General features: G+C 49.6%; 1 protein-coding gene across 1 annotated transcript in view; it reads right to left on the bottom strand.

Annotated features, from left to right (window-relative positions):
• TDRD12 (tudor domain containing 12) overlaps positions 1 to 11,210 on the bottom strand; it is a 61,160-nt gene extending 49,950 nt beyond the window's left edge. Inside the window, exons 1-4 of the mRNA XM_055146135.1 lie at positions 11,187 to 11,210; positions 4,534 to 4,692; positions 3,067 to 3,203; positions 343 to 462 (exon numbers count right to left, since the gene is read on the bottom strand). Of these exons, the coding sequence (XP_055002110.1) occupies positions 343 to 462; positions 3,067 to 3,203; positions 4,534 to 4,692; positions 11,187 to 11,210 (440 nt within the window). The remainder of the gene's footprint in view (positions 1 to 342; positions 463 to 3,066; positions 3,204 to 4,533; positions 4,693 to 11,186) is intronic.
• Between the last annotated feature and the right edge of the window lie 2,055 nt (positions 11,211 to 13,265).

Below are 13,265 nucleotides of genomic sequence, written 5' to 3'. Positions count from 1 at the left end.
ATATATAACCTTTAACAACATGTTAGTGATCTCTTATAGAAGGGCTTAATGTCCCTGGGTGAAATACAACAATCTTCACACTCTTTCCTCTACGGATACTTTTTTCTAGCATTTTCAGTGATTTTTCATAGCAATACAAAATATATTATTTCAGTTCTACTCTAGGGCAGGGATTGGGGTTTGGGATGGAATCATTCGAAATATGGTGGTGAGAAGGTGTAATGGTGGTGGGATTGGTGTTTGAATATTAAATGTAATCAAATATTATTACTACTTTATAAAATAAAAAATTTTTAAAGACCTTTAAAAATTATTCAACCTTCGTTAGAAACTTTTACTTACAAAATTTCAGCACTGTCTTCACAGAAGTCAATGTGTAAGGTAACGGGCTGTGTGCAATATAACCTGAACTTCTTCGCTCTGTAGGGAAGCTGCATAAAACTTTCCACGGCAACACGTATGCTTCGGAGTGAAACAAAGATAGTTCCATTATAAAGAAAATCGGGAACACAGAACAACTTGCCGCAGAGATGCCTCCAGACTCCGCACCGGGCTGTCTCACCCAGGGCAACTCCGAGGGGGAGCAGGTGAGTTCCCTCCACGCCCCAACAGAGCCCTGCAGCCGAAAAACCCCAGAACTCAATCGCCACCATGCTCACGGACGCTCTCCACAGGCTTGAATGAGCCTCACCCATGAGTAAATATGGCCCAGGATTCCTGACATCTCATCCTCTACAACACTGATGTACCAAGGGGAGCACACCCCATTCGATGGGGTTTAAAGTAGAAGGCAGGAGCTGGAGCGACAGCACAGCGGGTAGGGCGTTTGCCTTGCATGCAGCTGACCCAGGTTCGATTCCCAGCATCCCATATGGTTCCCTGAGCACCGCCAGGGGGAATTCCTGAGTGCAGAGCCAGGAGTAACTCCTGGGCATTGCCAGTTGTGACCCAAAAAGAAAAAAAAAATTTTAAATAAAGTAGAAGGTAATACAATAATCTTCATATACTTTCCTCTATACAAAATTAATTATTTCGGTTCTGCCTTAGGAGCACAGTTTGGGATCTGGGGTGGAAACAATCGAAAAATGGTGGTGGGATTGGTGTTCGAATATTAAATGCAATGAATTATTGTGAACAACTTTATAAAAATTAAATTTAATTTAAAAAATAAATAACTGGTATGACATTTCAAAAGTACACCCAAACGTTCAACGTATTTTACATAAAACACACAAAACCCAAATTATATTCATTTTTAATACAGCTACCAACAGCAGGAAGTGACCCTAGACATTTGCCCAAGAGAGCAAAACCTGACTGGGGGAGTGAAAGAAACCTTACTATTCAAAAATGGTAGAGGAGAGCGAGAGGAGAAAGACAGCACATAAGCAGATACTCACTACATCTTTGGTGGGGGAATCTCACGGCATGGGGAGGAAAAGATTAATAAAATATCAGCTAATCAAGCACCTCAGATTTTTCAGTCAAGACAAATCTGTCGTTGCACCTGAAGGTTATTTGCATTTCTCCCGAGGAAGAGGGTCCTCATGCTTAGTTATTAAACTGCCACAATCTTACTCCGGAACAAGCAACTGTGAACCAATGACTGCAAACACCAGGACAGTGTCTATGCTCAAGGACAGTGGCCCTGAAGCCAGTGGGGACTCGCACTAACTGTCCCCACATTTTCAGTGACGGTCTCACTCTCACGGAGTTAGGTCTGTCAGGCAGGAGAGCATCCTGGAGTGTCTGCTCCGCTCTGGGGTCAGACAGCAGACGCCTGAAGCCCTGGGGCCGAGCTCCCCCTGCAGCCTGCAGGCCCTGGCCCGCAGCCACACTGCCCCACAGGGCCGCTCCTACAGCCTCACTCCAACGCTTGCTCCAGCTTCACGTCTTCCCTTCCTCCTTCTTTGAAAAAATAAAATCCAACTTTCTCCTGTCTGTACGTGGGGGGCAGGGGCTGGGCCACATCTGGAAGTGCTCAGGGGCTATTCCTGGCAGTGCTGGGGGACTCTGTGTGGCGCCAGGATTTGAACCTACCTGGGTCAGCCCAAGCAGCCTCCTGCAAGGCCTCACGACCTGCATTCCCTGTGAGGGCCACCTTCTATTCTTGATGCTAAGAAGAATTCTAATTTACTATTTTTTAAAAAATTTTATAAAGTTGTTCACAGTGATTTCTTGCATTCAATAGTCCAACACCAATCCCATCACCATTGCACCTTCCCACCACCATTATTTCTAATTTTCCCAACCACCACCCAAGCCTGCCCCAATAGCAGGTCCTAAATTATTTATTTCATATTGCCTATTATGATTAATTTGTTAAAAATGTCAAAAAATATTTCCTTAAAAGAAAGCATGTAGAGATTATAGTATCTCACCCTGGAGCCATTAAGCCCTTGTACAAGAGATTACTAACATGTTGTTACAGGTTAAGCCTGGTGTGTTAAAAAATTTTTTAATCAAGATTGATTGCCTTCTACTTTGCATCCTATCCAATGCGGTGTGATCTTTCAGTGGTGTAGAGTATGGGATATCGCTCCAGGAAGTCTAAAATATTGATGCAAAGCTACAGCTGGAGTTATATTTTTTAACTGGATGGTGACTTTGGAGTCCCGAAGCATGAGTGCAGCTCACTGATCGCTTTCAAGATTTATTTATGAGTCTCTGGATCATGGGTGGTTAATGAGCTTATATGGGGCCAGGGGCAGTTTGTGGGTGTGACTGCCAGGCTCCCGGAAAAACAGGAGGGTGGGGGGAGGTCACCCATCCCCAACTCCGTGACAGACTGGAGATTTCAGTAACAAAACCTGCATGCCTGAGTTTTCCAACAGATTCATTCTTAGATGAGGCTCATCCGAGCCTGTGGAGTCTGGCTGTGAGCGTGGCAGCAACTGAGTTCTGGAAGTTCCCAGCTGTCAGGGCTCTGTTTGGGCAGGTGGGGGTCTCCCCTGCCCCCCTCCAGGGTGGAATTCTACTTTATGGCTTCTATTCTCTTACTTTGAAAATTAACACAGCCCTTTGAAACTGATTATTTGTCTCCTGAAAAAGCAAAGAGGTACGTACTTTTTAGATTTCACTGGAATGTTCTTGGCAAAATCCACCAGAAAACATTCTGCCAGGTAATGATCTGCCGATGACACAATTGACTTAATAACAGCCCTGCACCAGCTCTTCAGTTCTTGACAGTAGACCACACAAACCTAGAATTTAAAAAGAAAATCCCAGTGTCAACAGGACCTGGGGATGTCAAGACACCTTGATTGCTAAATGTGATGTGGGACCTTAGATGGGCGCCTAGCAGACAAAGGTCATTTGGAACCACGACTGAAAGAGGAATCAAGTTGTGGAGGTGAGTGAGCGGCATGACACTGGTCTAAACCCGAGGGCTGTGACCCATGTCCCACAGCTCTGCACAGTGTGCACCATGGAGAAAAATGAGTGTGGGGGGAGGGCGCTGCAGGGAGCAGGGGGCCTGGCTAGATTGAAATTTAGAGTTTCTATGACCAAGATGGGCTGAAAGTGTCCGGGAGAGGATGGTTGGTGCCAAGGACTCTTTGGTGGCAGGTGTGTCATGGGGTGACTTTGTTCTCCAAAAACGTACAGACATGTCCACGGGTTTAAAAAGGCAGCAGATGCAGAGATACCTCGGGACCCCAAAGTCATCTCCTGCTATATCACCCTTTTTAAAAGTTTTGAATTCCTGGAGCGTGCAGTCATGCCATCTCATACTCTGATCCATGTAGTGAGAGTAGCACACCGCACTGGGTGGGGTGTGAGGTAGAAGGCAACCACTCTCGATCAAGCAAACAAACAAAAATTAGCACTCAAGGCTCAACTACTTGTTAGTAATCTTGTATAGAAGGGCTTAATGGCTCCAGGGTGAGACACAACAATCTTCACACACTTCCCTCTAAGCAAACTTTTTGGGATCATTTTTAGTGGATTATTCATAACAAGTAATACAAAATAAATTATTTAGGACCTGCTTTTGGGGCAGGCTTGTGTGGTGGTGGGAAAATTGGAAATAATGGTGTTGGGAAAGTGTAATGGTGGTGAGATTAGTGTTGGAATATTGGTGTTGGTAATAAATTATTGTGAACAACTTTATAAAAAATAAAATTAAAGATTAAAAAAATAAAACGCAGCAGATTGCCTGAGGATGCAAAGTTAGATTTCCTGCACAGAAATAAATGTTTGCATGTATCTCTTCAGGGGGAATGCCAATAAAATTTCTGCCCAGACAACCAGTAAACATGTTTTGAACAGAAAAGGAAAGAGATGTAGGGAGGGTGGGCCAGCCGGCCTCACTCCACAGTTTGCTACAAAAGGAACCTCTGTAAAAACACAGGTCACCTGAATAAACAAAGATTCCTGAGCCAGAATATCATACAAATAAGAGAAGTTTACACAAGGCGATAATTGGAAGCAATTAAATTACTCTAAGCGCTTTGGTCACCTTCACTGTCAAAACAGTCTCTATTTTGAGCAGCGTTTCAACACATGATTCTTAAAGCACATTCAGATACATACCTGCCCTTCTTCCAGCATGAGTGGCTTGATTTCTACGTCCTGACACATGCTATTATAGAAGTCATTCATGGCGCTATTTAGTTTTTGATAGTCAACTTCATGATCCAGAAAGGGACTGTATCCTTTTATAATAACCCAGAAGCAGCCGGGATCTTCAATCTGTAAAAATGTTTAAATGCAAACAAAGTAATGCATGATTTAAAAGTAGAACCAAAAATATAACAAATCTTAGAAACATGGCAATGTTCTAATTTAAATAATGTACCAAATTCTTGGCCACTTCTATCATAAATGATCAGACCCAAATAAAGGCCCCCGATACACATACACACATTGTACATCTTAAACTTCTACAATGTCAGTTACAGCACAAGAAAGCTAAGCAGGGGGAACAGGTAAAATTTAAAAACAACCAATAATGTGTTATTTCTTTTTCTCTGTCTTTCTTACCTTTGGACCTCCTAAGTTAGGTTCTGGGGACACTCCAAACCACTCTCAGCAATTTGTGATTCTCACCCAGTGTGTCAGATGGTTCCATGATGGAGGCCCAAGGTACAGAGCTGTTGCTCAGATCCTGTCCGGCCAGACCACCCAGGCCACCTGGGCCATCCCAGCAGTGCTCAGGGGACCCCTTGGCTGTCCTCAGTGATCTTCGGGGACACAGGCAGTGCCAGGGCTCACACCCAGACTGGGCATGTACACCCCAGCCCCTGTACTATCTAGCCGCAATATGCGATTTTGTATTTTGTAAAAGCAAAACCAGAGATCAACAGGCTCTTGTCTCTAGTTTCCTGACTGCACTGGTTTCTGAATTTTAAAAATATCGAGAGTAAGATACAAAGGGCCCAGGACGATGCTCCTAGTGTTCTGTCTCTCCCTTAAGAAAGAGAAAACTAAACGTGCTTTCTGAGCATGGTCTTTGAAAGGAAAACAAAAATCATCCCCAACAGCGGAAGCAGAAATGGAGCACAAGAGGACAGAACTGAAAGCCAGCACGTACCTCACCACCTACTGATGCTTTAGAAGCCAAGACTTCCATCCAGAAACACACAAATAGGGAGCGGGAAGCTGAGCTGAACGACAAGGATCTGTGAGTTTCCAGACGGAGTTCCTAACTCCGGTACTGAGTGGGCCTAACACCTGATCTCCCACACTTTGGGGCCCAGGCACCTGATGGCAGGAACGCATGTCTGCATTCGTCTGTCTTCCATTTTTCTGAGCACCTGAACATTTGGGGGGTTGTCTGTTTTGGAACTTTGCCTGGCTCTGTGCCCAGGGGTCACTCTTGGCATGGCTCAGGGCACCATAATGGACATTGGGGGTTGAACCTAGGTTGGCTGCATGCAAGGCAAGCGCTATACTATCACTCCAGCCCACTGCTTGAACGTTTTTAGAATGAAGAGCCAGGCCTGGGGTGGCCCAGCTCAGCGGGTAAGAATACTGCCTTGCAAGCACCGTGCAGATTCAGCCACCGTGTCAGAGTCACTGTGCTGGGCGCCACCTGCACCGCCGCCTGAGACAGAGGGGTGTGGCCCCTGAGAGCACAGCACAGCACAAACCCAAGTGCAGGAGCAGAGAAGGGAGCACAGCCCTCAGCAAGTACCACGACGACATGTGCAGGCGACAGTCCCTGTGTGACCCGGGGTCATGGCAACAGCAGCAGCAAGGGAGAGAAGGGGAGGGGCGAGGGCTCCAGGGGGCCACTCTAGTTCCCACTACAACCAGAACGAATCCACTGCCGTTAAGAATGACCTCTTACCATAGCTTGGATGCTGGCCTCACACGCTGGGGGAAAGTCATCCCAGACAGAGAGGGGAACACCAAGTAATATGTGATTGGAAATCCTGCTCAGGAAGGGAGATGCGTGCTGAAAGTAGACTAGAGACTGAACAGGATGACCACTCAATACCCCTATTGCAAACCACAACACCCAAGAGGAAAGAGAGATATCAAATTGGAATGCCCTGCTACAGAGGCGGGGTGGGGTGGGGGGATGGGACTGGGGGGGTGGGAGGGATACTGGGTTCATGGGTGGTGGAGAATGGGCACTGGTGGAGGGATGGGCTCTCGAACATTGCATGAGGGAAAAACAAGCACGAAAATGTGTGAATCTGTAACTGTACCCTCACTGTGACTCACTAATTAAGAAATAAATAAATTTTAAAATATATTTTTAAAAAATGACCTCTTATCTGGGAAAAACAAAAATCAGGGTCAGAGAGACAGCTCAAAGGGCTGCAGCACATCCTGCCTGCACAGCTCTGAAACCGCTCTCAGAGAGACCAGCTGCGGGGCAGGGGCTTCTGCTCCCCCCGGAGGGGCCGAGCCAGAGTGTGGCCCTGAGCACCATCAGGTGCGGTTCAAAAACAAAAAACCTTTAGTGTAGATACACTGTGCTAATGGATTGTTAACAAATGTTTTTGTTCCAAAATGATGTATATGTATAATTGATTCCAGCATATTATTTTTGCAGATATCAACCAATTAATCATGAGAATCCTATTGGAAAGGCAAAGGAATTGGAACACCTAAAATAATTCCTTAAAAAAGTACAGGGGCTGGAGCGATAGCACAATGGGTAGGGCATTTGCCTTGCATGCGGCAGACCCGGGTTCGATTCCCAGCATTCCATATGGTCCCCTGAGCACTACCAGGGGTAATTCCTGAGTGCATGAGCCAGGAGTAACCCCTGTGCATTGCTGGGTGTGACTCAAAAAGGAAAGAAAGAAAGAAAGAAAGAAAGAAAGAAAGAAAGAAAGAAAGAAAGAAAGAAAGAAAGAAAGAAAGAAAGAAAGAAAGAAAGAAAGAAAGAAAGAAAGAAAGAAAGAAAGAAAGAAAGAAAGAAAGAAAGAAAGAAAGAAAGAAAGAAAGAAAGAACACAGTGGTGGAAAAGAGTGATAGTACAGCGGGCAGGGCACTTGCCTTGCAAACAGCATACACAGGTTCGATTCCCTCACCTCATATGGTACCCAAAGCCCTACTAGGAGTGATCCCTGAGTGCAGAGCCAGAACAAGTTCTGAGCACTTCTGGTTACGGCCCAGAAACGAAGAACAAACAGTATATTTAAAAGACTCACACTATCTAACTTCAAGACTTACTGCAAGACATAGTAACGAAAAACTAATATGCTAGAAAAAGAAGAATTTTTAAGTCAACAGAACAGAAGTAGATACACATGTATTACAGTCAACAAATTTTCAATAAAGGTACAAAGGAAGTTCAATGGGAAAAGTTTTTTTCAATAATAATACTGAGGGGGTCTGGAGTGATAGCACAGTGGGTAAGGCATTTGCCTTGCACGCGGACAACCCGAATTCAATTCCCAGCATCCCATATGGTCCCCTGAACACTGAGGGGTAATTCCTGAGTGCAGAGCCAGGAGTAACCCCTGTGCATCGCCAGGTGTGACCCAGAAAAGAAAAATAAATAATACTTAGGGGGCAAAGAGACAGTACAGCAGGCAGGGTGTTTGCCTCGCACACGGCCAGCCCCTGGCACCCCATACGGTCTTCAGGGCCCTCCAGGGTGACCCCTGAGCCTACTGCCACAATAATCCCTGAGTCCTGCAGGGCAGGCTCCAAAACAAAAACAAAAGATATTAAGTCATTTCAATATACTTAAGCCCCACCCCCTAAAAAAGAATCTCAACCCATTTCTCAAATATGATGCAAGACTCGCTTGGGGTTGAGGATTCACTGCCTTTGTGCATGGTGGGCCGCCAAGTTGAGGACGAAGCAGCTACTGCAGCGGAAACAAATTATCCTCTATGTTCTTATTCCCTGAAAACAATGGTCCTTAAAACAAAAGTCAGGAAAAAATCTCTCTAAAGTGCACAAGACCGTCCCAGATGTCCCCTCTGAGTACAGGTGCAGAACCCACGGGTGGTGGCAGCAAGATGACTGGCATGACTTGATTGCGTAATTCCTTGGATGAGACAAAGAAATGAACTCAGACTTGCAAAACGTAAAGAAAAAAGTAAGCTTTCTTGGTGTGAAATAGGCAATTATTTTTTCAGGAAAAAAACCACAATGCCTTGTGGTTTAATTAGAAAATTAATTAATTAGGATGACAAGCATACTTTCTATGTGCCCACTGGCCATCAATATGTACAACTTCTCTGGAATACAACTACTACTCAAATCTGCCTATTTTAAGATTATTTCAGGGTTAGTTTTTTTCAGGGGGGTGGGGGCAGGGCCACACTCAGCGATGCTCAGGGATCACTGCTAGTGAGCTCAGGTGATCGTATGAGATGCCAGGATCAAACCCAGCTTGGCTGCATGCCAGGCAAGGCCTCTACCCGCTGTACTATCTCCAGCCCCAATTCTAGGTATTTTTGTTGTTTGGACTGGAGCGATAGTACAGCGGGTAAGGCGTTTGCCTTGCACAGCAGCCAACCCGGGTTTCATTCCTCCATTCTTCTTGGAGAGCCCGAGTATCCCACCTGCATGGCAAGCTACCGAGAGTATCCCACCTCTGGCAAGCTACCCGTGGCATATTCAATATGCCAAAAACAGTAACAAGAAGTCTCACAATAGAGACATTACTGGTGCCCTCTCGAGCAAATCGATGAACAATGGGACGACAGTGCTACAGTGCAGTGCTAGCTATTTGGCATCAATCGCTTATCAAAAGTAAATAATTACATAGATATAGATTTTTAAAGATATATGCAAATGTGACCCAACGCTAACAACTACTGAGTCTGGATACAGGGCTCATCAATTTGCTCGAGCGGGCACCAGTAACGTCTCCATTGTGAGACTTGTTACTGGTTTTGGCATACTGAATATAGAACATTTACATCATTTTATTACTGTTTATGTAACTTGCTTCTCTGAAAATTTTCAAAATATCAAGTTGGAGGAAGATGTTAAAAGCAAGTTTTGATAGAGGCCACCCCTGTGGTGCTGGGGTGAATGAGGGTGCCCAGTGTTCTAGAGAGCCCAGCTACATCCCCAGGGTATCATAGGTCCGTGGAAGTCCCTAGGATGTCTCCTTTTAAAAACTCTGCTCCTAGGGGCTGGAAAGATTGTACAACAGGCAGGGTGCCAGCCTTGCGCATGCCCAAAGGCCGACCCAAGTTCAATCCCCAGCACACTACATGGTCCCCAGAGCCCTCACCGAGGAGCGACCCCTGAGCGGGGAGCCAGGAGTAAGCCCTGAGCACAGCAAGGTGTGCTCAAAAAACAAAATAAATAAAAGCTCAGGAACGGCAGGTCAGACCTAGGGTTCTACCACACGCAGCGCAAGAGTTGCAAGCTGCCTGTTCCTGTGTGCTCTCCCAGGAGCCGCCGGGCTATTTCCCAGCTCGTTATTCCCAGCTCTGACGGCAGTGCACATCAGTCACAAGCAGCAGCGTTTTTCTTTTTCCTGCCTACTTTCTTTCTGTCAGAAAAGTTAAAATACCTGTGGTAAAATTCTGGTCTGTTTTCTTCCTTATCGCTACCATTCAAACCTGAATAAATTCATTCAAGTGAAAACAGACTTCTGTTCCTCGCAGGGAAACTATTTCACACCATTTACAGACAGGATCTGGGGCTAGAGCAATATTAGTACAGCCAGTAGGTGCTTGCCTTGCCTACTTCAGACCTGGGTTCGATTCCCGGCATCCCATATGGTTCCCCAGAGCACTGGCAGGAGGAATTACTGAGTGCAGAGCCAGGAGTAAGCTCTGAGCATTGCGGTGTGTGTGGTCCAAAATCCAAATAAATAACTGACAGGGCTTGGGGCTGGAGCAATAGTACAACGGTTTCAGTGCTTGCCTTGCACACTGCCAACCTGGATTCGTCCCCGCCATCCTATATGGTCCCCCCACCCCACGCCCCCAGCAGTTAGGAATGATCCCTGAATGCAGAGCCAGAAAGAACCCTGAGCATCGCCAGGTGTGGCCCCAAAACAAAACTTTAAATTTAAAAAATCTATAGGACCTGAGCCAAGCTCTGAGTGTGCCAGGCTCTGCGTCTGGCCCTGGCACTGAGCAGCTGTTCCCTTCAAACCCAGTACCACTCTATGGAGTAGGCCACAGGGCCCTGCTAGAGCTGCACCCACACCATCCCCACGGACCCCGGGCAAGCAGGGAGGGAGAAGGGGCCCCGCCCCGCCCCCCCCAAAGGCTGGGAGGGCTCCCTACAAAGTTACGACTTGTAAGGCCCTGGGAAGTAGGGGCCCATCCAGCCTGCACGCGCTGGGGAAGGGGAACGAGACCCAGTGCTCAGGGGGAGGTGGGGGGAGGGGTTACAAATCTTCCCTCCTAAGGCCCAGTTTAAAAAAAAAAAACATAAAAGATCGGCCAGAGCAATAGTACAGCGGGGAGGGCGTTTGCCTTGCACCTGGCCGACCCAGGTTCAGTCCCCGGCATCCCATATGGTCCCCTGCGCATCGCCAGGAGAGATCCCTCAGTGCAGGACCAGGAGTCACCCGGAGCGTCGCCAGCTGTGACCCAAAAAAGCAAAGGCACAAAAGACACAGCGTGCGGTCTCAAGAATTGGGGAGAAACTATGTTTTACTCTCGGCTTGTCCCAAACAGGAGCATGGGAAACCCTGGAACTAAACTGGGGGTCTCGGAATCGCACCCACTGTGCAACCGTGGCTCGGGAGCCCGGGGGTCCGCGCGGGCGGGGGCGGGGGGCGCGGCAGGGGGCGCGCTCACCTTCAGCACCAGCACCTCGAGCATCTTGGCGGTGCCTCGCCAGCGGGCCGGCGGGCTGGCGGCGCCGGGAGGACACGCGACGGCGTCGCGGCCGCGGCCCGTGCCTGGCTCCGGGCGAGTCCCGGGCGGGGCGGGCGGGGGCGCTCCCCCCCAGGGCCGGCCGCCGTGGGCGCCCCACCGCCTCGCCCATCCGACGTCGAGGGCGCCCTCGCGCCGGGCTCCGACCCTCGCCACGCACGCCAGGCCGCCACCACGCACTGCAGGCCACACGCTCCTGCCTCCAGCCTGGACGCCGCCGGCGGCGCGCTTCTCTCCGCGCCCCCGCCGTGCGATCCCCGCCGGCGCCAGCCTCGAGGCCTTCCGCGTCCACGTGGAGGACCAACGGCCGGTGCAACCGCCGCGACGCACGGCGCCCGGTGCGCCCTGCGGGATGGGGCGGGGCCGGGGGCGGGGATCTAGCTTTGGGGCGTGGTCAGGGCGGGGCGACGGGAGGGACGACCCAGGGGCGTGGTCGGCGTGGGTGGTGGGCGGGACTATGTGGAGATGTGGGCGGGAATACGTGTCTGGGGCGTGGTCAGGGCAGGGAGATGGGCTAGGTGGCTCTAGGGAGTGGACAGCGGTGGGCGGTGGGCAGGAAGACGGGCAGGACTATGTGTTGGGGGCGTGACTAGGGCGGAGAATGGGCAGCTCTAGGGAGTGGTAGGTGGTGGGCGGTGGGCGGGGCAACGTGGAGCTGTGGGTGGGCTATGTGTCTTGGGGGCGTGGCCAGGGCGGGGAGATGGGCGAGGCAGCTCTAGGGAGTGGTAGGTGGTGGACGGTGGGCGGGGCAACGTGGAGCTATGGGTGGGGCTATGTGTCTTAGGGGCGTGGCCAGGGCGGGGAGCTGGGAGAAGCAGCTCTAGGGAGTGGTAGGTGGTGGACGGTGGGCGGGGCAACGTGGAGCTGTGGGTGGGCTATGTGTCTTGGGGGCGTGGCCAGGGCGGGGAGCTGGGAGAAGCAGCTCTAGGGAGTGGTAGGTGGTGGACGGTGGGCGGGGCAACGTGGAGCTGTAGATAGGGCTGTGTCTTGGGGCCGTGGTCAGGGCGGGAGATGGGCAAAGCGGCTCTAGGGAGTGGGCGGTAGCGGGTGTTGGGCGGGGCGACATGCAGTGTGGTCAGGGCCGGGTGTTGGTGGGCTGCACTTCAAGTGGTCCTCTCGCCTGGCTGCAGCTCCCTGCAGTCCAGACCCACCTGGGCGCAGTGGCCCCCTGCAGGCAGAGTCTCTTCTTCCTGTACTGACAAGGCAAGCCCCTGCCCTCGTCAGCCTTTTTCGGATAAGACAGAGATGTGGCCTGCTACTGACTCCTGGGTCTTTGGGGACTTCTCTGCTCTGACCTCTTCCTTGGCCCTCAGCTGTCCAGGGCTCTCAAATGGGTCTCCGTCCTAGACATCCGTACACCACCGAAGGCCTCAAACTGTGCCCTGGTTCTACCTCCAGCTCTTGCACGTTTGTTGCTGTACCACTGATTTCTCTACACTGAATGCTTGGGTCCTCTCTGCTGTTTTCTCACCTGCAAATTGGGACTAGAGTGACCCTCAGCATTAGGTGAGATCTCTACTTTGGAGACAAAAAATATTCAAGAAGCACTCAGGTTGTAAGTTTAGGGGTGTGTGTGTGTGTGTTTTGGGGGGTGGCAATTGGGTCACACCTGTCAGTGCCCAGGGCTTATTCCTGGCTCTGCACTCAAGGACCACTTGTGGAGGTGCTGGGGCAGAGAGGGGAGAATAGAAACCCGGGTTGGATGCTGCTGTCAAGGCAAGTGCCTACCTGGCTATACTATTTCTACATGGGTGAGGTGGAAGGGGGCAGGGAGGGCGTTGTTGCTATCCTGAACTTCTCACCAACACTTTAGCAAGCTAACTAAAGAATGAGAATATTTTTAAAAAATGGAATCTTTTGGGGAGGCACCGGCCCCTCCCACCGCCGAGATGTGATCCCGGGGGCCGCACGCATGTGCGGCCTCTCCGCAGCTGTACAAGCGTGAATCCAGACCCAGCAAAACCTCTTTCGGCGTGGGCAACTCCTCGCAGAATGTCTCCA

This window comes from Sorex araneus, chromosome 8 (genome assembly GCF_027595985.1).
Source record: "Sorex araneus isolate mSorAra2 chromosome 8, mSorAra2.pri, whole genome shotgun sequence".
Taxonomy (NCBI): domain Eukaryota; kingdom Metazoa; phylum Chordata; class Mammalia; order Eulipotyphla; family Soricidae; genus Sorex; species Sorex araneus.
Note: the sequence above shows the minus strand (reverse complement) of the source record. Positions and strands in the feature narration are given on the sequence as shown.